The 24801-nt window shown below is 38.8% G+C and overlaps 1 protein-coding gene across 1 annotated transcript in view; it reads right to left on the reverse strand.

Moving 5' to 3' along the window:
* Positions 1-24801, reverse strand: part of LOC126335571 (ATP-binding cassette sub-family C member 4-like) — a 309710-nt gene that overhangs the window by 49068 nt on the left and 235841 nt on the right. The window contains exons 16-19 of the mRNA XM_049999000.1: positions 23696-23775; positions 23059-23209; positions 20055-20161; positions 4874-4997 (exon numbers count right to left, since the gene is read on the reverse strand). Of these exons, the coding sequence (XP_049854957.1) occupies positions 4874-4997; positions 20055-20161; positions 23059-23209; positions 23696-23775 (462 nt within the window). The remainder of the gene's footprint in view (positions 1-4873; positions 4998-20054; positions 20162-23058; positions 23210-23695; positions 23776-24801) is intronic.

Genomic DNA, 24801 nt, shown 5'->3' on the forward strand with positions numbered 1-24801 from the left:
TGGTGAGATCCTCTCCTGGAACTGCAGGTTATGTAGCAAGAGTAAGTTGATAGAGGAGCAGGAGTGTAAGATCTGTGCCCTTCACATGCAGTTGAAAAACGCACAGGAGGGAGAAGGGGGTTGGGGAATGGGAGCTGGTTGTTGGCAAGAGATCTGCTAGGAGAAGGAGATTTTCAGATAGTTTTACTATTGGTGTTTGCAATAGATGTGACCAACTGTCAGAGTCTAGTGGAGAGGAATTTCTAGTAGCTGTAGATGTAGGGAGTATGCAGCAGACCTCAGCAGTTACGGTGGCTAGGGCAGTTGCAAAATCAAAGAGAAAGAAGAAGGTTCTGCTGTTAGGTAGTTCTCATGGTAGAGGTGTAGACCAGAAGTTGCAGGAAGTATTGGGGAGTGAGTACCCTGTCACCAGCATTGTGAAGCCTAATGCAGGATTGGCTCAGGTGACTGCTAACATAAGGGGGTTATGTAGGGATTTTACTAAAGAGGATCAGGTAGTGATAGTGGGTGGGGCTGGTAATGGTATTGATAGGGATGGGGAGTATGAGATAGATGGTGACCTGGAAAAGATAGCCACTCAGACTGGCAACACGAATGTGCATTTCGTGGAACTGTTTCAGCGTCACGATCGGCCTCATCTTAATACAGTCGTCAGGCGTAATAACATGAAACTTGGGGGTGCGCTGATGACAGAAAGCATGGGTCATATTTCAGTGGTGTCGGTGGAGTCTATCAGCAGGACGGGGTTCACTAGACAGGGCCAGCACCTCAACAGGTATGGGAAGGGGAGGTTGGCAAAGCTTATAGGTGACAGCATAGGTGGGGGTGGTGAGGTCACTCATGGGAAAATTCCGGTAGTTGTGGGTGTTAGAGCTGCACCTTTTTTAGATTGAAGTCAGCTAATAGGTATTCCTGCTTAAGGGAAGTCTCTATAACAAAGGAACCACTTTTGACAAAGCTTAGGTATCCGAGTAATGAGGAAATTAGTATATTTCATCGAAATACCGAAATATACAAGGTATTAGAGATAAAGATAGTGAACTGCTTATAGATGTTGACTCTGAAATTATTGGTATATCTGAACACTTCTTAAATCAGGAGATAATTCAGAGGCTTCCTTTACCAGGATATATGTTGGCTGGCAGCTTTTCTAGGAACTCTTTGCGGTGTGGGGGAGTAGCCATGTATGTGAAAAATGACATCCCATTTGAGTCAATTGATGTTTCAAAGTACTGCACTGAAAAGGTGTTTGAATGTTGTGCAGGTGTGGTTAAATTTAATGGAGCTAAACTTCTAACTGTTGTTAGTTATAGATCCCCAGACTCCGACTTCACAACATTTTTGCTAAAGCTAGAGGATGTTCTTGGTTCACTTTATAGGAAATACAAAAAGTTAGTTATATGTGGTGACTTCAATAGTAATTGCATAAGTGATTGTGCAAGGAAGAGGATGCTGGTAGACCTCCTTAATTCATATAGTCTTATGCAAACCATATTCTTTCCAACGAGAGTGCAAGGGAACAGTAGAACAACCATAGACAACATTTTTGTTCATTCCTCATTACTAGAAGAGCATTCTGTTAGCAAAAAGGTGAATGGCGTTTCAGATCATGATGCACAAATTTTAACTCTAAAAGATTTTTGTGCTGCAACATGTGTTAAATATAGTTATCAATTGTTTAGGAAAGCATATCCAGTTGCTGTAGAGACCTTTGTAAACCTTATCAAGGAACAAGAGTGGCAAGATGTTTATAGCACTGATACAGTAGATGATAAATATAATGGTTTTCTCAAGACTTTTCTCGTGCTCTTAGAAAGTTGGCTTTGGTTAGAATGTTCAAAACAGGGTACTAGCACAAACAGGCAGCCTGGGTGGCTGACTAGAGGGATAAGAATATCTTGTAGAACAAAGTGGCAATTATATCAAAACATTAGAAACAAGCAAAATCAGAATGCAGCAGTCCATTACAAACAGTATTGTAAGGTGCTTAAAAAAATTATTAGGAAGGCAAAAAGTATGTGGTATGCAGATAGAAAAGCTAAGTCTCAGGATAAAATTAAAACCATATGTTCAGTCGTAAAGGAAGTGGCTGGTCTGCAGAGACAGGTCAAGAATATAGAATCAGTGCGTAGTGGGAATGTCTATGTTACTGATAAGTCGTGTTTATGTACAATATTTAATAATCACTTTCTAAATATAGCAGGTGAACTAAATAGAAACCTAGTCCCAACAGGGAATCACATAGCGCTCTTAGAAAAAAGTGTTCCAAGACTGTTACCTGAAATGCTCCTCCATGATACTGTCATAAGGGAGATTGAGTTAATAATTAAATCGCTAAAGACCAAGAACTCTCATGGATATGATGGGGTATCTAGCAGAATACTGACGTATTGTTCTATGTATGTTAGCCCAGTGCTTAGCCATATCTGTAATTTTTCCTTTAGGAGTGGTCGGTTTCCTGACTGATTAAAGTACTCAGTAGTGAAACCACTTTATAAAAAGGGAGACAGGGATAATGTTGACAATTTTAGACCTATTTCTATGCCATCGGTGTTTGCTAAAGTTATCGAGAAGGTTGTATATACAGGGTTACTGGAGCATTTAAATTCACATAATTTGCTGTCAAATGTACAGTTTGGTTTTAGGAACGGTTTAACTGAAAATGCTATATTCTCTTTTCTCTGTGAGGTTTTGGATGGATTAAATAGAAGGTTGCGAACGCTAGGTGTTTTCTTTGATTTAACAAAGGCTTTTGACTGTGTTGACCACAAAATATTACTGCAGAAGTTGGACCATTATGGAGTAAGGGGAGTAGCTTACAATTGGTTTGCCTCTTACTTCAAAAACAGAAAGCAGAAGGTACTTCTCCACAATATTGAGAGTGGTAGTTATGTTCAGCCCCAATGGGGCACTGTTAAGTGGGGCATTCCCCAAGGGTCGGTGGTGGGGCCACTGCTTTTTCTTATTTATATAAATGATATGCCTTCTAGTATTACAGGTGATACAAAAATATTTCTGTTTGCTGATGACACCAGCTTGGTAGCAAAGGATCTTGTGTGTAATATTGAAACAGTATCAAATAATGTAGTTCATGAAATAAGTTCGTGGCTTGTGGAAATTAATTTGATGCTAAATCACAGTAAGACTCAGTTTTTACAGTTTCTAACTCACAATTCAACAAGAACCGATATCTTGATCAGCCAGAATGGGCATATTATAAACAAGACTGAACAGTTCAAGTTCCTAGGCGTTCGGATAGATAGTAAGCTGTTGTGGAAAGCCCACGTCCAGGATCTTGTTCAGAAACTAAATGCTGCTTTATTTACCATTAGAACATTATCTGAAATAAGTAACAGTTCAACACGAAAAGTAGTCTACTTCAGATATTTCCATACACTTATGTTGTATGGTATTATTTTTTGGGGTAATTCTTCTGATTCAAAGAGGGTATTTTTGGCTCGAAAACAGGCTGTCTGAGCTATATGTGGTGTAAGTTCGAGAACCTCTTGTTGACCCCTATTCAATAGTCTGGGAATTCTGACATTGCCCTCACAGTATATATTTTCTTTAATGTCGTTTGCTGTTAGAAATGTTAGCCTATTCCCAAGAGTTAGCAGCTTTCACTCAGTTTATACTAGGCAGAAATAAAATCTGCATGTGGAATGCACTTCCTTGACTCTTGTGCAGAAAGGAGTGCAGTACTCTGCTGCATCCATTTTCAATAAGCTACCACAAGAACTCAAAAATCTTAGCAGTAGCCCAAACTCTTTTAAGTCTAAACTGAAGAGTTTCCTCATGGCTCGCTCCTTCTATTCTGTCGAGGAGCTCCTGGAAGAGCTAAAAAATTAAGCAAATTCCAATGTTACATTGTTGATTTTCTTTATTTAAACTTAAGACTTATGGCCTGAATACGTTTTTTATATTTCATTTTATCTGTTTCTACTATCGTGTTATAATTCCATGTATTGACTCGTTCCATGACCATGGAGACTTCTACTTAATTTGGTACCACGGAACAATAAATAAATAAATAAATATGAGACTTTTGTAGCTTCACAGTGAAAATAGTAAGCACTGAATGGTGTCCCTAGTTAAAAGTGGCAGCTACTTAAATTAAGACACATAAAATTAGTCAGAATATAAATAGCCCTATCAGACTTAGTTTCAAGCTCTAACCATTCCACTCATCTGCTCCATAATATCAGTGCTGAAAAATTCTATCAATGAATGCAAAAGTATTTTCAAGCTGTCATGTGCTTTAAATCAGTGACATTTAGGAATGTCTGTATTTATCTTTTCCTAGAATGTTAACTGTTGATTCCATGTCTCATACTACAGTATTTATGTGTTACATCTATGTTGTCATACTTGCGTGCTTCAGAGTATTTTGCCACAATGAGCAACTCTTTTGGTCTCATGTTCCTCAAAGTTTTGTGAACAAGAGACTTATTTCTTTCGTTCATATTTATGTATATAAGCATAAAATTTTTCTCTCAGTATCGTAATATATAATTAAGGTGGTAACAGTTACACTATGTTTAATCAAAACTGGGACCATTAATATCAAACTGATTTCGCGAAATCTTAAAAGAAAACCAAAGGCTAATATAACAGAATTTTTTTAAAGACATTACAGTCAGAAGGAAAATAGATTAGTGTCAATGTTGTATTTAGTGTGAACTGGAACAACAATTTACATTATGTAATTTATATAACATTGCATGTCCCTATGCCCCAAAAATCAGTACATCCAAGATACAACTGAACGATTTTAACAAGAGATGAAAATGGAAATGAGAAGAAGAGTGCCTTAAAAAAGTTCAAAAAGACATTACAGTTCCATCACACAATTACCAACCAATTGTTTTATTACCTGTATCTATAATCACGAAGCTCAGAACAACAGATGCAACAAATGTGAAGCTTATTAAGTCCAATGACAGTGCAAATGCTGCACTGCATGCCAGAAAAGTATACCACGATGAAGTGTGCACATCCTGTGAAGTTGAAAAAAAGTTGCATAAAATATGTAAGTCATTGGTAATAACCAGCAATAAACAATTCATATATTTATACTATACACTTTTAAAGAAACAAAAATCTATACAAGTACTATCAGTTTCTTTGCTTTTTTCACATCTAAATAAAATGTTGAAGTTGATAATTAATCAACTTTTGATCACTTTGTTTATACTTATCTTGTTAACATTCTTTACTGTATGTGTCTACTACCATCACTGAAGTTTTTCCTGCTGAAGATAAGTGTTGACCTGCAATTTTGTGAGCACACCTATTCCCATTTGGACCTATCCTTCCACACTGCCCAGCTTGCCCATTGTCTTGAGTGGTCCATTCTTTCTGACACCTAGTCAAATGACCATTTCCCATGTGCTATCCGTTTACTGTCTCCTACCCCATCCGCATGCACACCCAAATGGCAGCTTACTAAGGCTGACATAGCTTTACTCCTGCCTGGCGACCTTTGAAGAAGAAGATTTCCCAAGTGGTGATGACCAGGTGGAAAGGAAAGTGGGTGCTCCAGTGTTAAGGCAGAAGAGGTTAAGAAGGTCAGACAAGATGGCACCCCTCTAACAGGTCCAGGGAGAACCCCAAAGGGGATGATGCACATTAAAGTCACCGAGTAGCAAGAATGGGGGAAGAAGCTGCCCAATATGCAGTCCACCCTTGTGACATCGAATGACAGAGGGACATAAATGGTACAGAGGGGAAAAAGTCAGGTGGGGAAGGAAAAGGCAACCTGCAACAGCTTGAGGGTGGGTAGTCAGGGAGAGGGTTGACTACAAACGTCATCCCGTAGGAGCAGAATGACACCTCCATGAGATAGAATGCTGACCTCAGTGGGAAGGTCAAAATGAATCGGTAAGAAATGTCAAAGCTCAAAGCAGTCGTGAGGGTGTAATTTCGTTTCCTGAAGGCAGAGTACAAGGGGACGCTGCGATGCTAAAAACAGCCATAAATCCTCTTTGTGGGACCAAAAACCACAAACATTCCATTAGAGGAGAGTCATGAATACGGAGAAATGTAGAGGTGTCACCTTGGTGGCTGACGAGTGACAGCCAGTGAAGAGTTGTTACTACAGAGCACAGAAGCAGAAGGATCCTGCTCTATGGGGCCCACAGAAGCATCGGTTTGCTTGTGTGGTCAGTCTGTGGAATCCAAGGCTGAAAAACGGTTGGCATTGTGCACCGGCGACACAGAGGCCGGCCGGGCTAAGTTATCCCTTGGCGACACCATCAAAGAGCATCTTTGAGTTGGTGAATGTGAAGACCGTTTCCCTTTGGTGGACTTCTTCAAGCCTTTCTGGTTAGAGGAAGACACGGTTGTTGTTTGGCTGGAGGGACGGAGGAAGTCTGCATGGGAGTACTCCTTGTGTCCTTCCTGGCCTGCTGGTTGTGTAGCTGGTGGCTTTGCCCCTCAAGGCAAGAGATTGACGGCTTGTTGCACAGCTGGACGGGAGGATGCCGATGCCACCTTGACACAGGGTGACTTCACAACCACAGAGCTCAATTGGAGGTCACATGTATGCACGGCCATGTCCTCCATGGAGTGAGGGGTAACAAGAAAGAACAGAACTATAGGAGCACGAGAGAACACAGGGTTTGCGACTAGCCAGTAACTTTCAAGCGACTGGGTAAGGCACTTTTTTCTTTACCTGAAGCTCTTGGACAGCCTGCTCATCCAAGATACACAGGAAATCCCAAGAGGAAGCGGCATGGCTGCCACTGCAGTTGATACAACAGGGAGGAGGAGGCAGACATTTGTCCTCATACGCATCTCTACCACAGTTACACATTTAGCTGGGTGTCGACAAGACGTTCTAGTGTGGTTGAAACAATGACACTGGTAGCAGAATACCGGATTCAGAATGTATGGCCGGGCTGTGATAATTTCATAGCCTGCTTTGATCTTGAACGGAAGCACCACTCTATCAAAGGTGAGAAAAAGAGTGCAGGTGGGCACTAAGGAGGAATCTGAGATTCAATGTGTAATGAAAAAGGTAATGACACCCTGATCAGAGAGGTAAGTTTGGATTTTGGCTTTGGTTAGACCATTGAGCAGTCTGGTGTATATTACACCATGGGAAGAATTCGAATTTCTATGGACCTCAACATGAACAGGGTAGCCTTGGAGAAGTGCAGCAGCAAGCAGTTGTTGTGCTTGAGAATCAGAAGTAGTCTCCAAAATAAAGTGCCATTCCAAAAATGACAGTAGAATTTCACAGGGCAGGCAATTGCATCAACGCCTTTCTGAATAATAAACAGATTTACCATGGTAAAGGACTGACCATCTTCAGTACGTAAGACCGTGAGGAAACGTGGTGCAGCAGGAAGAGTCTTAGAATCACCAGCCTCATTACATTTTTATTTTGTAGCCATTGATTGGATAGATGACTGCCTCATTGTGAGAAAATCCAGCATGACTGCTAGCGTCTCTGATGGCACGCTCCTTCACAAGGGGGCGCACCCGCCTTAGGTGATTGTTCACACCTCAGATCACACTTGACAGAGGGACCAATTGGCAATTTGGGAAGGTTGTAGCTGAGGCAATCGCCCCTCCCTGGGCCTGGCTTGTACCAGGGGTACGTGCGAACCTTACCTGTTGACCTGGGCTGGGTATTACACGTTACCCAGTCACCTGTTAGATGTCAGACACGTGAGCTGGCTTTCAAAAGTGCAAAGGGAGAAAGAAGAAAAAGGAACCTCAAATGTCAAAGCGGAGGAACAAGAGGAAAAGGGAAACAAAGAAAGGAAAATGGAGTGAAAAACATTGGTGAGACTGTTCACGTCAGCTACAGACAATGCAGAACATTCCCAATAACACCCCAGACATGTTCCCCAAGGGAGGGGAAAAAGAATAGCAAGAGGATAGACATGCAGCACGGAGAGGAAAAAATGATGCAAAGGCTGGGACCCTGTGGTAGCCAAACACGAACCTGCCAAAGAGTGGCGAGCTCCCTCGGGAGGATAGCCAGAGTTGACAACTATTTTGCAGGCCTGGAGGAAACTCATTTTCGAGATGGGATCAATGCACTGAAACCGAGTGCATTAATCTACAAGGAGACTACATTGAAAAATAAAAAACTTTAAGTGATGTAAGTACTTTTTTTCTATTCCATTCCAAGAAGTTTTCAAACCACCCTTGTACTTGCCTATTCCACTGCACTTCATAGGGGTTTGTTAGGATCAATTTTCAAGGTGTCTGCAATGGTGCAGCCATGGCAAGTTCATTCCATACGGAATGCCAAACAATTTCTCCCTCCGGCACCACGGTGAAGTACTGTAGCAGATGGCGTCCCTGGGATGAGGGATGGTAAGGGAATCCATCTATGGGGTACTGTCTTCTTTTCTTCTTCAATGCTAATGTAACTGTCTCTCTATTTCCTTTTCTTACTTCTCCTTTACGAGTAACAAATATATCTTCCCTCTATCCATACACAAAATTCCTATTGTAGGATCTATTCTTGCTACTGTCTCTAAAGTAGAATTTACAACCAACAACAGTAGGATTTGCACTCACAGGTATTTCACTTACGACAATGACAAAAGACTATAAGGATTTTTTTTTTAGGATTCAGTAAGGGAGATATGTTAGTAACAGCACACTCTGTAAGGGAGAAGAATCCAGGTAGGAGATGGAAGGAAAGACAAACTGATGGCATGCTAACATGCATAGCCAAATAAAAAGGAAGATCTTAAGAGTTAACAAGGGAATGAAAAAGTTTGATAACTAGTAATCTTCTGTATTGGGTCAATCTAATAATTACAAGAAAGTAAAGGAAAAAGCTACATGTATCAGTAAATAGAAGCAAGATACATAAGCATGTGAAGTAAGTGTACATAGTGATGTTACATATGTACTAAACAAGAGTAAGGGAAAAAAGAAGTTAGAAGAGAGGAGTTTAGATATTTAGATACAGACCAATCAGGTAATGTCAGCAGAAAGCAATTATGGGAGAAACTTATTGTTTAGAGTGAGAAAAGATAGTAAAAGGGGGCTAGTAACTGTGTTTACTGATGAATTTAATATGGGGCACACATACCCAAATAGCAGAAATGGCCTATACCTTGGTCAAGTGAATCCATGGGAGGAATGACCTGTGGTATTTAATATAGGTGGGAGAGAGCTAAGGTTAGACGGGCCCAAGGGTACACCCACATCTATAATGGTATAAATGTTTAACACAGTGGCTGCCCTTAGAAGAAGTGTAAGTGCAATGAGTGCAGAAGTATGAAGGTGTATAACGACCGATGGTCATGGTATGAAAGTTTCCTCCAGTCAAATTCTATAATCAAGTAGACTTATCTGATATTAGAGATGAAAATGGTGGGAGTAGAAACATTCCACACTTGTTGATTACAGCCTGTACTGACATTTGACTGAACAGTAGGCATATACCTGACAAGCGAAAGAACTTGCCCCCCTTCTAATGGCCGTGTACCGCAAGTCTCTAGAGGAATGGAAGGTTACAAATGATTGAAAAAGAGCACAGGTAGTCCCAGTCTTCAAGAAGGGTCGTCGAGCAGATGCGCAAGACTATAGACCTATATCTATGACATCGATCTGTTGTAGAATTTTAGAACATGTTTTTTGCTCATGTAGTTTTTGGAAACCCAGAATCTACTCTGTAGGAATCAACATTGATTCCGGAAACAGCGATCATGTGAGACCCAACTCACTTTATTTGTTCATGAGACCCAGAAAAAATTAGATACAGGCTCCCAGGTAGATGCTATTTTCCTTGACTTCCGGAAGGCGTTCAGTACAGTTCCGCACTGTTGCCTGATAAACAAAGTAAGAGCCTACGGAATATCAAACCAGCTGTGTGGCTGGATTGAAGAGTTATTAGCAAACAGAACACAGCATGTTGTTATCAATGGAGAGACGTCTACAGACGTTAAAGTAACCTCTGGCGTGCCACATGGGAGTGTTATGGGACCATTGCTTTTCACAATATATGTAAATGACCTAGTCGATAGTGTTGGAAGTTCCAAGCGGCTTTTTGCTGATGATGGTGTAGTATGCAGAGAAGTTGCAGCATTAGAAAATTGCAGCCAAATACAGGAAGTTCTGCAGCTGATAGGCACTTGGTGCAGGGAGTGGCAATTGACCCTTAACATAGACAAATGTAATGTATTGCGAATACATAGAAAGAAGGACACTTTATTGTATGATTATAGGATAGCTGAACAAACATTGGTAGCAGTTACTTCTGTAAAATATCTGGGAGTATCATACGGAACGATTTGAAGTGGAATGATCACATAAAATTAATTGTTGGTAGGGTGGATACCAGGTTGAGATAGATTGGGAGAGTCCTTAGAAAATGTAGTCCATCAACAAAAGAGGTGGCTTACAAAACACTCGTTCGACCTATACTTGAGTATTGCTCATCAGTGTGGAATCCATATCAGATCGGGTTGACAGAGGAGATAGAGAAGATAAAAGAAGAGCGGCACGTTTCATCACAGGGGTATTTGGTAACCGTGATAGTGTTACGGAGATGTTTAACAAACTCAAGTGGCAGACTCTGCAAGAGAGGCCCTCTGCATCGCGGTGTAGCTTGCTCGTCAGGTTTCGAGGGGGTGCGTTTCTGGTTGAGGTATCGAATGTATTGCTTCCCCCCATTTATTCCTCCCGAGGAGACCACGAATGTAGATGGAGATTTGAGCGCGCATGGAGGCTTTCCGACAGTCGTTCTTCCCACGAACCATACGCGACTGGAACAGAAAAGGGAGGTAATGACAGTGGCATGTAAAGTGCTCTCCGCCACATACCGTTGGGTGGCTTGCGGAGTATAAATGTAGATGTAGATGTAGATTAAGCAACTCCCCACATAATAATTATGTGAGATGGATTAAGAGGTAACTAATTATGCATATATACAAGAAGTCAATGAGAAACTCTCGAGTATACTGGCTTGAAGGCAATGCATTGTTGAATAAATTAATAAACAAATATAAAAAATCATAAGTAAGTTGACACTTTATACACACACATTATATATGTATCTTGCTATATAGAAAGACTGGTCGTAACTGGACAATTTCTTGCATCACACAGGATGTGAAGCAAATAAGATAACGGTACACAAAGTAGACTAACACTGTTTAACACAATTTACCTGAAATAAAATAATAAAACTGGAAAGACTTATTATTAAAAATAAAGTCTCATTCTTTTTTTAAAGAAGGAAATCATATTCAGTGTTTTTTACATAATTAGGTTTTTTGTAGTTGTATATTAAAAGTTGTTTTTTTTTTTTTTAAGGTTGTGAGAGGTCCTAACACCTTTTCTTTAAGTGGGGGAACAGAAGTGTTACATGGCATTTAGGCAAATGACATTTCACACTCTTTGTGTGTAGTTGGAGCAGTTCCTGACTGGTCCGTTATGTGTAGGAGGATGAAGAGAGACTGTGTGTGTGTGTGTGTGTGTGTGTGTGTATATGTGTGTGTGTGTGTTTGGAGCTTAAAGGCATTCAATGCCTCTAATTTCACATATTCTTGTACACATCGAATGCAGCATATCAACAACTTCCTGCCTCATTTCCTTGATCATCTTTCCATATATACTGTCTAGACCAGGGAATTTATATTTCTTTATAATATTAGTTTCAAATTTGTTGACCACTTCATGCATGGCCCACCTCACACAAACTGTTATAACCTTTAATCACAATAATTGCGTGGATTTTCACACTCTCTCTTAGAAACAATAGCTGATCACATGATTACAACTCAGTCTCTCGTATTCGACTGCTGTGCCGTGACATGCGGCCGGTGCCGTTCGTAGCTAGGTGGCGCTCCCGCGCTCATCTGATTTGCGGAGCGCCTCTATCGCCGTTTGTGCGTACTGTCGTGGCGGCACTGTTAAATGTCGTGGCACTATCACAACACAAACCATAGCAGGTCTTTTGTGTCCTTCATAGCTTTGCTCACCACATACCTACCTAAAGCATATTGCACATTGCTCCTGAACTATGTCCTTTGATACTCATGATTGTTAGTGCTGGAGATGAAATCTTCATGCTGGCCATGTAGGTAAACTGGAATCTGTTTCTTGTTGCTCTTGCTCAGCAGAAAGATCTCCCTGCCTTTCTTTGTATTCCTATTTACAGTCATATTCAATGCTGCTGTAATGGCCTTGTGATCAATGATTCCCTATTCCATGCTAATAGAATTAAAATTTCGGGCCTGTTTGTCACTAGCAGGTGCAGTTCTTTGATTAGCATCTCAAGGCAATTTTTGGATAAAGCACTTAGAAAAAGTTCACATGATTCTCTATCCTTACCACCCATCCTTATTTCTTCAATCTCCCAGTCTGTAGCTGGTAGGTTAAAACCTCCACCTAAAGCTGTAACATGACAAGATAATTTATGTGAAATATTAAAGCGGTCCCACACTCAAGAAATAGGCATAGGGGAGCAGATGCAGCAATCTTGTATCACTGTTCTAGGCAAGATCCTAGTGGAGGTGGTTTGCTGTTGCCTTCCTCCGACCTGTCATGAAATTTCAAGTTTTTCCTGCGTGGATGACCGTGATGAGTGCTTGTACAGTGTAGTATTGGGTTTGTGTTGTTATGGACAAAAGAAAGAGAGGGAGTGAAACCTGATGCTAGCACATAGCCTACTCCTCTCGAATACCACTAATGGAGCTGCCAAGCACAACATCCCCATCCCAAAGACGGATCACCATCGACAGTGTTACATGCACTCACTTTATGAGACACTGCAGAGTGGTATTGTATTTAATTCGGGACATTGGCGTAAGGACTGGTGGTCAGAAACTTTACACCACCACCTTGCCTTCCCTTGCTTGCCAAACACTGGCAGTGATAATTTGCTACCAACAGGACTCGAACCAGCATTCATCCGTGTTGACCACTGCCACAAAGGTGTGTGTGTTAGTGACCTCAATACCATGACCTATTTAATTTTTCAAAGGTGATGTCACTCTTGATCTGACTCCATAGATGATTGGTCAGCACATCTGACATGTGTGGAGGAGCTGGTTTCAATTGATGGTACTGACAGGGATTTTTCCTTGATGGAAGGACTGGTACGGGGTGCACTCACTTTGATGATGCTAGCCGAGGAGCTGCTTGAAAGAGAAGTACGAGCTTCAAGGTCTGAAAAGTCGACAATGAGCGGGAAAGCAGTGAGCTCACCCCACACTCCCTCCATACTGCACCTGCAGGAAGTCAGATGATGACATAAGGCCTGTTGACACCTTGTGGTATTCTGCAGTTTAGTTTTTAATTGTCATTTTTAAGATTGTACTTCATTTTTAGGTGTTTGTGTTTGACATCCTTTTGTTTCACAACAGTTCATTCTTTCAATGTTGGTGAGAGTGAACAGTGCAAGTATCTGTATGAAAAACAGCACAATGTTACCCAGAAATGTATTTCTAGTTTTTGAAAATAAACTGATGGTCAGATAAGATAAGATACTTTATTGTCACATAACATGTTAGTTACCATCATAACTGTGGCAGTTACTATTAACAGGTGCCATGTATGTGTATTTAGAGAAATATACAGTATATACTGTATCAAATACAATGTCCATTACTGAAACATTGATATTCATGAGTTGATTATTTAGAATTGTTCTTAAAACCAAACAAAAATATCAAAGTTCACAAGTCAGTTGTTTCAGCAAATGTTGAAAAAGACATTCTAACTACAAGAACCAAGATGTACAACAACAGATGTTCCCTCACTTTCGAGACCCTCTGCATACTGTCGTATGCTGCAATAGCTCTAAGATGGTTATAAAATAATTTTTGTAGATCTTCAAAGAATGAGATTTCTTAGAGAAAAACATCAGGATTTTAAATAAATTAATCATTTTGTAATTTTAGTTCCAACGCCCTGTAAAGGTTTTCATTACTCTAGTTTATTTCGTAACTCAGTTACATGTGTTTTATATCTTTTTCTGTCATGTTATTGATATCTTCAGGTCTTTTTAGAGACAAGTTTTCCCATGTATTTTAGATCTTAAAAGTCTGGCCCCTGCAGTTACAGGCACTTTTCATATTCGTAAACTAAATGTAATCTTGTAATCGAACAAGGAGCAATGGCACTTACTGGCTACACTCTGCAGCTGCCCCTGATCAAAACACATAAAAAATTCAGTGAAAAATTTATTGGTTGTGGATATAGGTTACAAATCACTATTGAGTAAAATTGCATACTAAACTCCCAAAAGGCATAAAATACATAAAGGGAATATCTATGTTTTATTGCTTTCTTAAAGTGTATTTACTGAACAATAGCTCATGCAAAAAAATGTTTATCTTTCAAATACATATTAATGATCATTATTAAGAAATGTCCATAATCTACAGGTGAATAAATAAATAAAATAAAATGTTATCTTGTATTAAAGATAAAGAAGCCACATAAATGTGTGGATGTCGTTATCAGGAGAAAGAAAACTGGCGTTCTACGGATCGGAGCGTGGAATGTCAGATCCCTTAATCGGGCAGGTAGGTTAGAAAATTTAAAAAGGGAAATGGATAGGTTAAAGTTAGATATAGTGGGAATTAGTGAAGTCCGGTGGCAGGAGGAACAAGACTTCTGGTCAGGTGACTACAGGGTTATAAACACAAAATCAAATAGGGGTAATGCAGGAGTAGGTTTAATTATGAATAGGAAAATAGGAATGCGGGTAAGCTACTACAAACAGCATAGTGAACGCATTATTGTGGCCAAGATAGATACGAAGCCCACACCTACTACAGTAGTACAAGTTTATATGCCAACTAGCTCTGCAGATGATGAAGAAATTGAAGAAATGTATGATGAAATAAAAGAAATTATTCAGATAGTGAAGGGAGACGAAAATTTAATAGTAATGGGTGACTGGAATTCGAGTGTAGGAAAAGGGAGAGAAGGAAACATAGTAGGTGAATATGGATTGGGGCTAAGAAATGAAAGAGGAAGCCGCCTAGTAGAATTTTGCACAGAGCACAACTTAATCATAGCTAACACTTGGTTTAAGAATCATGAAAGAAGGTTGTATACGTGGAAGAACCCTGGAGATACTAAAAGGTATCAGATAGATTATATAATGGTAAGACAGAGATTTAGGAACCAGGTTTTAAGTTGTAAGACATTTCCAGGGGCAGATGTGGACTCTGACCACAATCTATTGGTTATGACCTGTAGATTAAAACTGAAGAAACTGCAAAAATGTGAGAAATTAAAGAGATGGGACCTGGATAAACTGAAAGAACCAGAGGTTGTACAGAGTTTCAGAGAGAGCATAAGGGAACAATTGACAGGAATAGGGGAAAGAAATACAGTAGAAGAAGAATGGGTAGCTCTGAGGGATGTAGTAGTGAAGGCAGCAGAGGATAAAGTAGGTACAAAGACGAGGGCTAGTAGAAATCCTTGGGTAACAGAAGAAATATTGAATTTAATTGATGAAAGGAGAAAATATAAAAATGCAGTAAATGAAGCAGGCAAAAAGGAATACAAACGTCTCAAAAATGAGATCGACAGGAAGTGCAAAATGGCTAAACAGGGATGGCTAGAGGACAAATGTAAGGATGTAGAAGCTTATCTCACTAGGGGTAAGATAGATACTGCCTACAGGAAAATTAAAGAGACCTTTGGAGAGAAGAGAACCACGTGTATGAATATCAAGAGCTCAGATGGCAGCCAAGTTCTAAGCAAAGAAGGGAAGGCAGAAAGGTGGAAGGAGTATATAGAAGGTTTATACAAGGGCGATGTACTTGAGGACAATATTATGGAAATAGAAGAGGATGTAGATGAAGACGAAATGGGAGATACAATACTGCGTGAAGAGTTTGACAGAGCACTGAAAGACCTGAGTCGAAACAAGGCCCCCGGAGTAGACAACATTCCATTAGAACTACTGACGGCCTTGGGAGAGCCAGTCATGACAAAACTCTACCAGCTGGTGAGCAAGATGTATGAGACAGGCGAAATACCCTCAGACTTCAAGAAGAATATAATAATTCCAATCCCAAAGAAAGCAGGTGCTGACAGATGTGAAAATTACCGAACTATCAGTTTAATAAGCCACGGCTGCAAAATACTAACGCGAATTCTTTACAGACGAATGGAAAAACTGGTAGACGCAGACCTCGGGGAGGATCAGTTTGGATTCCGTCGAAATGTTGGAACACGTGAGGCAATACTGACCTTACGACTTATCTTAGAAGAAAGATTAAGAAAAGGCAAACCTACGTTTCTAGCATTTGTAGACTTAGAGAAAGCTTTTGACAATGTTAACTGGAATACTCTTTTTCAAATTCTAAAGGTGGCAGGGGTAAAATACAGGGAGCGAAAGGCTATTTATAATTTGTACAGAAACCAGATGGCAGTAATAAGAGTCGAGGGGCATGAAAGGGAAGCAGTGGTTGGGAAAGGAGTGAGACAGGGTTGTAGCCTCTCCCCAATGTTATTCAATCTGTATATTGAGCAAGCAGTAAAGGAAACAAAAGAAAAATTTGGAGTAGGTATTAAAATTCATGGAGACGAAGTAAAAACTTTGAGGTTCGCCGATGACATTGTAATTCTGTCAGAGACGGCAAAGGACTTGGAAGAGCAGTTGAACGGAATGGACAGTGTCTTGAAAGGAGGATATAAGATGAACATTAACAAAAGCAAAACGAGGATAATGGAATGTAGTCAAATTAAATCGGGTGATGCTGAGGGAATTAGATTAGGAAATGAGACACTTAAAGTAGTAAAGGAGTTTTGCTATTTAGGAAGTAAAATAACTGATGATGGTCGAAGTAGAGAGGATATAAAATGTAGACTGGCAATGGCAAGGAAAGCGTTTCTGAAGAAGAGAAATTTGTTAACATCAAATATAGATTTATGTATCAGGAAGTCGTTTCTGAAAGTATTTGTTTGGAGTGTAGCCATGTATGGAAGTGAAACATGGACGATAACTAGTTTGGACAAGAAGAGAATAGAAGCTTTCGAAATGTGGTGCTACAGAAGAATACTGAAGATAAGGTGGATAGATCACGTAACTAATGAGGAGGTATTGAATAGGATTGGGGAGAAGAGAAGTTTGTGGCACAACTTGACTAGAAGAAGGGATCGGTTGGTAGGACATGTTTTGAGGCATCAAGGGATCACAAATTTAGCATTGGAGGGCAGCGTGGAGGGTAAAAATCGTAGAGGGAGACCGAGAGATCAGTACACTAAGCAGATTCAGAAGAATGTAGGTTGCAGTAGGTACTGGGAGATGAAGCAGCTTGCACAGGATAGAGTAGCATGGAGAGCTGCATCAAACCAGTCTCAGGACTGAAGACAACAACAACAACAACATAAATGTGTTTAGTTTGATAATTAGAGAGACCTTCAATACATGAGAGAGATATTCAAGACAAAATTTGATCTTTCACAATGATCTCTGAAAACATGACTGTAATGTAAACTATTGCTGAGAGGTTTTACAGCAACTAGTCATTATTCGTTTTTTTCTTTTATGTGTCATTAGCCTTCTGACAGAATAGCACTTGTAACCTACATCCTTCCTTATTTGCTAGATCTGTTCTCCTACAATATTTTCCCTCTACAGCTCCCTTTAATACAATAAAGGTTATTCTCTGACATCTTAACATGTGTCCTAACATTGTGTCCCTTCTTCTTGTCAGTGATTTCCATATCTTCCCTTCTTCGCCAATTCTGTGGGAAACATCCTCATTTCTTATCTTATCAGTCAATCTGATTTTGAACATTCTTCTGCATCACCACTTCTCAAATGCTTACATTCTCTCCTGTTCCAGTTTTCCCACTGTCCGTGTTTCACTACCATACGAAACTGTGCTCCAAACGTATGCTCTCCGAAATTTCTTCCTCAAATTAGGACCTATGTTTGACACCAGAAGAATTCTCTTGGCCAGGATTAGCCTCTTTGCCTGTGTTAGTCTGCTTAAATATTTTTTCCTTAATTTGTCTGTCACAGGTTATTCTCCTTCCAAGCTAGCAGAATTTGTGACTTCGTCTACTTCATGACCACCGATTTTGATGCTGAGTTTCTCGCTGTTCCCATGTCTCATCAGTTTTGTCTTATTTCAGTTTACTCTCAACCTGTATTCTGTACTCATTAGATTGTTCATTTCATTCAACATGTCCTGTAATTTTTCTTCACTTTCATTGAGAATATAAACATCATCACTGAATCCAATAGCCTTTCACCAAGAATTTTAATCTCACTTTTGAATCTGTCTTTTATCTCCATCACTGCTTCTTTGATGTATAGGATGAACTGGAGTAAAAGACTGCATCCCTGGTATTCCAGTTTTATTGTTCTCTCTTGGTCCTTGCACATATTGTATATCACCCATCTTTCCCTGTAGCTTACTCCTATTTCTCTCAGAATTTCGAACATCTTGCATCATTTCACACTGTTGAACATATTTTATAGGTCTACCTGTCCTATGAGAATATCTTTATTTTTCTACAGCATTCCTTCCATTATCGTGTGCAAAGTCAGAAGTGCCTCTATGGCGGTGCCTTGATCTTCATCATCTAACGTCATTCTTCTATACATTATTTTTCCTAGCAACTTGGATGCCAGAGATGTTAAGCTGATTGTGTGATAATTTTTGCATCTACATGCCCTGATATCTTTGCAGTTTTATGGATGATATTTTTCTGAAAGTGTGATGGCACATCACCAGTCTCACAGATACTACACACCAACATGAACAGTCATGAATGGTTCCAGTTTCCCTCAATGATTTTAGAAATTCCTATGGGATATTATTTACACTTTCCATTTTATTTGATCTCAAGTCTTCCAGAGCTTTTTTAACTTCTGACTAACACTGAATCTCTATATCTTCCTTATTGCATCCAGTTTCTTCTTCTATCAAGTAATTAGACAAAGTCTTCCCCACATAAAGTCCTTCAATGTACTCTTTCCACCTATCTGCTCTTCCTTCTGCCATTAACAGTGGAATTCCAGTTGGACTCTTAATGTTACCACTCTCGATTTCAATTTCACCATAGTTTGTTTTGACTTTTCTATAAGCTGAGTCAGTACTTCCAACAATCATTTCGATTTTTATTTCTTCACATTTTTCCTTCATCCATTTTGCATTGGCTGCCCTGTACTTCTTATTTATTCCACTTCTTAGTGATTTACGTTGCTGTATTCTTGTCTTTCCCTGAACATTTTTGTACTTTTCCTCCTTTTGTCGATGAACTGAAGTATTTGTTCTCTTAACCAAGGTTTATCCAAACTTACCTTCCCTGTACCTATGACTGACTGTCCAGCATCCACGATAGCCCTTTTTAGAGATAGTCACTCATCTTCAACTGAACTGTCTACTATGATATTCCTAATAACAGTATCCACAGTATTAGAAAGTTCAAAGACATCTCATCATTCCTCATTATCCCACTTCCTTCCACACTGATTCTTCTGTTTCACTTTCTTAAACTTTAATCTACTCTTCGTTGTTCCTAAGCTCAGATCCAAGTCTATATCTGTTCCTGGGTACACCTTTGAATCCAAAATCTGACTTCGGAATCTCTGTGTAACCATTAGATGATCTTCTCATGTCTCCGGGTGTTTCTTAATGCAGTGGTTTCCACTGCCTTCATCCTCATGGCATTGATAATTGCTGATTCTTCCACCATTTTGGATCAGTTTCTCATTCCAAGAGCAAGAGAGTGCTGTGAACCTCTGCTGTAGTGCCCTGAACCTCTGTCTGTTCCTCCATCATCTTTGCTGATGATTTTGGCTCAAATTTAAACAATGGGTGGATTTGAACCCAGGACCCATGAAGTTTTGATTACAAATCAAAGACACTACCCCTGGACCACTGGCTCATCATTATTTGGGTTTTCAAATTTAATCTGAAAATTGTCAATAAATTTTGTGACTCTCCTATGTAGTTTTAGGTTACTCTATATAGGAGACCTTAAAATCGAAAAAGATACTGGTTTCTGTAAATACTTGCAAAAGAAAGACACAATTTATTCACCATTCTACTGAGTATCTAATGTCATGCATTTACATAGAAAAATTAAAGCCCTACCTGTAAAGAATCATACTCCTTCATCACCACTTCTTGGTTAGCAGATGACCTTATAGTTGTCAGACCATTCAGAGAAGCAGATAGGTATGAGAATACAGGACTTTTTGCTGAAATTGTAACATACATTTGTCAGCACATAAGCAGCAACAGCAAAACATTGTAATATCATAAATTAATTACATCTTGTTCAATTATTGTTTAATTAAACAGTGATTAAGCTCATGGAATGTTAGTTTATTTTATCATTGTTTAATTAAACTAAGGTTAAACTGTAATTTTATTTTATTGTTGTTTAGTTAAATTAGAGAAACGACTGGATAAGAACCTGACAACATAAATAGCTTTAGTAGATGTAGAGAAAGCCTTTGATAATGTTAAATGGGCTAAGATGTTTGAGGTACTCAAAAAAAGTAGGAATAGACTATAAAGATAGAAAAATGATATAGAACCTGTACAAAAACGAGACAGCAGTTATCCGTGGCCGGACAAAACAAGAAGAGGTGCAGATACGAAAAGGTGTCCGACAAGGTTGCGCACTATCCCATTATCTTTAACCTATACATTGAAGAGGTGCTGAAAAAAGTAAGGGGAAATTCACAGACAGGTGTAGTAATTCATGCCCAACAAATAGATATGATAAGATTTGCCGATGATATAGCTGTCCTAGCTGAAGGTGAAGAAGATCTTGTAGTCCTACTGAATAGAATGGATAAAGTTATGGGGGAAGAATATGATATGAGAATTAATAAAGCAAAAACATAAGTAATGGCATGCGACAAAAAAGATCAAGTGAAAGTCCAAGTTCATGTAGGCAATGAACTGCTTGAACAAGTTGATAAATTTACTTATCTGGGCAGTAATATTACCAGGGATGGAAGGAGCAAGGCAGAAGTGAGAAGTAGAATTGCTCAAGCAAAGGCTGCTTTTAACAAGGAGAAAAACATCTTAACATCTAAGAGCATCAGCCTTGAAATCAGGAAAAGATTTTTTGAAATCATGTGTGTGGAGTGTGGCCTGCTATGGGTGTGAAACATGGACTCTCGGGACAGAGGAAGACCAGAAGCTAAATTCTTTTGGAATGTGGTGCTACAGACGCATGCTCAAAATAAAATGTATCGACAAGGTAACAAACGAAGTGGTTCTAGAAAGAGCAGGTGAGAAGAGAAGCTTCTGGAGTTTCATTGTTAAAAGAAGAGTGCAATTTACAGGCCATCTATTAAGACATAACGGACTCCTGAACACAGTCGTAGAGGGATATGTCAAAGGAAAAAGACCACGACTGAGGTACATGGATCAAATCACGAAAGATGTGGGATGTAACACCTTGTCACTAAATTTTGAAAAAATACACTATATGCAGTTCAGAGCTCATAACAGATTTCCCACCAATATGTGCTTAAAATATGCCAAGTAGATAGAAGAATTTGACAGCATCAAATTCTCAGTATTAGGCCTACAGCCTGATTACAAATTCAACTGGGAGGAGCATACCATTAAACTGCTGAAGTGTATAAACATGTCTCTATTTGCAATATGAATGTTGTCAGGCATAGTAAAAAAAAATTTAAAAAAAGCTACTGTACTTCCATTCCATATTAAAAAAAGCTACTGTACTTCCATTCCACAATCTCACCAGAATGTTTTGGGGGTAGCCCATCAGGCCAAGCTAAATTTTACAGAATCAGAAAACAAGTATTACAAATTATGTGTGGTGTGAACTCAAGAATGTCCTGCAGCAGTCCCTTTAAGGAGCTGGGGATACTAACTACTGCTTCCAAACATATTTATTCCTCAATGAAATTTATCATAAGAATATCAAAGAAACAGCTCAATTCACGAAGTTAATAATAGAAGTAAGAATAATTTCCACAAAGTTTTCAAGTCACTTGCTTTGGTCCAAAAAGGTGTCCATTATTCAGGAACAAACATTTTCAACAAACTGCCAGCAGCTATAGAAAGTTTAACAACTAATAAAGTTCAGTTTAAGAGGAGCTTAAAGGATTTATTGGTGGCAAACTCCTTCCACTCTACAAATGAATTTTTAGCGGCACCAACTGATGTGCGTATATTACTAATCATTTCAAACAACACGAGTATTAGGTACAATATGATTTCTGTACAAATACAGTGCAGTAAAACAATCATTGTAAATAAGTGTTCTCAAAAGATTTTTCTATTTGATGGGGAAAAGATTTTTCTATTCGATGATGCATGGCTACAATAGTTTAGGACCTATAATATGTATCTTAGTACACTGAACATTAACACATTTTGTGGTGTTACCTTTTAAATAAAGATATGTTTAAGAATGTTTTGACCTATTCCACATCCATGAGAACTATTTCTGTTTTCTTTGTCAATCTCTATGGTGTATTCTTGATAACTGTCAGTTTTTATATCCACGGGGACCTCATCACTACAGCTCATTTGGAATGGAAAAGACATCTAATCCACAAAGATACAAAACTGACCAAAAAACTTCATATGCCATTATAGTTAACCAATAATCAAGTATACATTGCTAAACAGCTATGAGTGTCAACAGCATCACATGCATGTCAGCATGTTGCAGTCAAGTGTGTCCACAGTGTGGTACTCTTTGACTACAGTGGTTGTCAGACACAGTCAGTTGATTAACAAGGCAAAAGAGATGTAGGGCGGCAAGGAAAGGGTAGGGAAGCACTGGGTGGCAGAGTTTTCTTCAATCGTTTTCAATTTGTTAATTTTATTTTACAACATTGTAATACTTTTCAGTTTGCTTTAGTGCAGTACCATAAAGAAACTAATGTTCGTGACTCACAGCAGCAGCACAAACTAATAATGTATTTTGTAACAGGCATGGTCATTAAGTTTAAGTGAATCATCCAAGTTAATTCTGTACGTCATTCTTCACATTACCAAAATCACTGTATGTACATAATCTGTTACACTCCTGAATATAGTAGTAACAGGACATTGATTAAAAGAATCTATGACAACTAAAAACTTACAAAGTTATACTTACTAATTCCTTCCAGTCTCTTGACAGCTTGTCCTGTGCGCAGGTATATGGACCGTATTTTGTAAAACAGAAATCCAAAAATGAGCATCGGGAACACAAAATAGTAATTTGCTATTAACACCATTGTAAGGATACCAGCCATAACAAGAAGTTTCTGTGAAGAAGAAGCAGTATGGCATCATTTGTGAACCACATACAGCATCAGTTCTGATATTCTTATGAAAATAAATTGTCCCTAAAAACTGTGTAAGTAGGAGATGCCTTTCCAATAAAACTTGAGTCCTTTGAACCTCCTGGACATTTACTTATATTATTACTAATCCGCTGCATCTTTCTCTACTCTACTTTGGTCTCTTCCATGGCCCTATATCTTTTCTTTGCTTATTTTAACTTAATTTCCAGATCTGTTTTAATATTCATTTCTAGTATATTCTGAACAGTTTTCTGATTGGAAAATCTATAGTATAATCACCTTTACTAAATTTATGCTTTGAAAACTAGGCTACTACATTACTTAAGTGCTCATCACATTACTAGATAGTTACTCAATTGTAGTAATATTATTTTCTCTGACAAGTGCTGAACATGGAAAAAAATGCAAATATAAGACAGAATATATCTATTTACTGAATATAATTACCGTTATTGCATCCAACATTACTTTTGGCAGTAGTTCATCAACAGCTCCAACATCTTTTGAGAAACGATTCAGAATTCGGCCTAACAAAACAAAAATATTAAGACAATAACATAAAAATAGAGTTACACGATGAATGCTACTTAATAGAATAGTATGAACTCGTCTATGTTATAAATAATTAATAGTAACTGTAGCATAGAGATACCCCAAAGAGAATTAAGTGAATCCATCAAAACTGAACAGATTAGTTTTTTACTATTACAATGAGTAGTTGTTCTTCAGAAAATGTTTGGCTGAAAGGGCAGGGCAACATCATCATCTTGCAATAATTTCCCTCTCAATTTCTATACATGTCTCTTCCATTAATTCTGATTTAGCACATTAGTATTTACTGTTAATTTCATTCTTGAGTTACCTATTGTGTGGCTTCCTACCTCATTATTATATTAAATATGTAAAGTGAAGGATTGCCAACCACTCAGCTAAAGGTGCCTGATGTGTGGCGCATGGAAACACGTAACAGAAACAGTATTTTACTAGCTTTTGAGATCTTACTCTTTCTCTGGTAGAATTACACAATTCACACACACATACAACCACACAGACACCCAAATGCACACACTTATGGCCAGGGCAAGATTCCTTGGCCACAATTGTGTGCATTTGAGTCTGTATGATTGTGTGCATGAATGTGTGTACTTCTATTCAAGAAAGCACAAGAGCTGGAAAGCTAGTAAAATACTGTCTCTGGAATATTTCTATGTGCCGAACATCTGTCAACTAAAGGTGAAGTGGTTGCCTTTCCTTTACTTAACATATTATACATCAAGGAATTTCAACTGCTGTTATTCTTATATTTTCTTCTCTCATCGATAAGCTTAAGTTGTTCACTTCTCTGTTGCTCTTAAGTCTCTGCTTTCACTGTACCTATCATATCCTGTCTTGCCTTAATTAATATCTACTTTATCAAATCCTTAAAAAACAAAAATTCCACAGCGAAACCACTTTTTAAGAAGCGTGACAAAACTAATTTAACCAACTACTGTGCAATATCTCTGTTAAGTTGCTTCTCAAAACTATTAGTAATGTACAAAAGAATTGTAGAG

The sequence above is a fragment of the Schistocerca gregaria genome, chromosome 2 (assembly GCF_023897955.1).
Source record: "Schistocerca gregaria isolate iqSchGreg1 chromosome 2, iqSchGreg1.2, whole genome shotgun sequence".
In the NCBI taxonomy this organism is placed as follows: domain Eukaryota; kingdom Metazoa; phylum Arthropoda; class Insecta; order Orthoptera; family Acrididae; genus Schistocerca; species Schistocerca gregaria.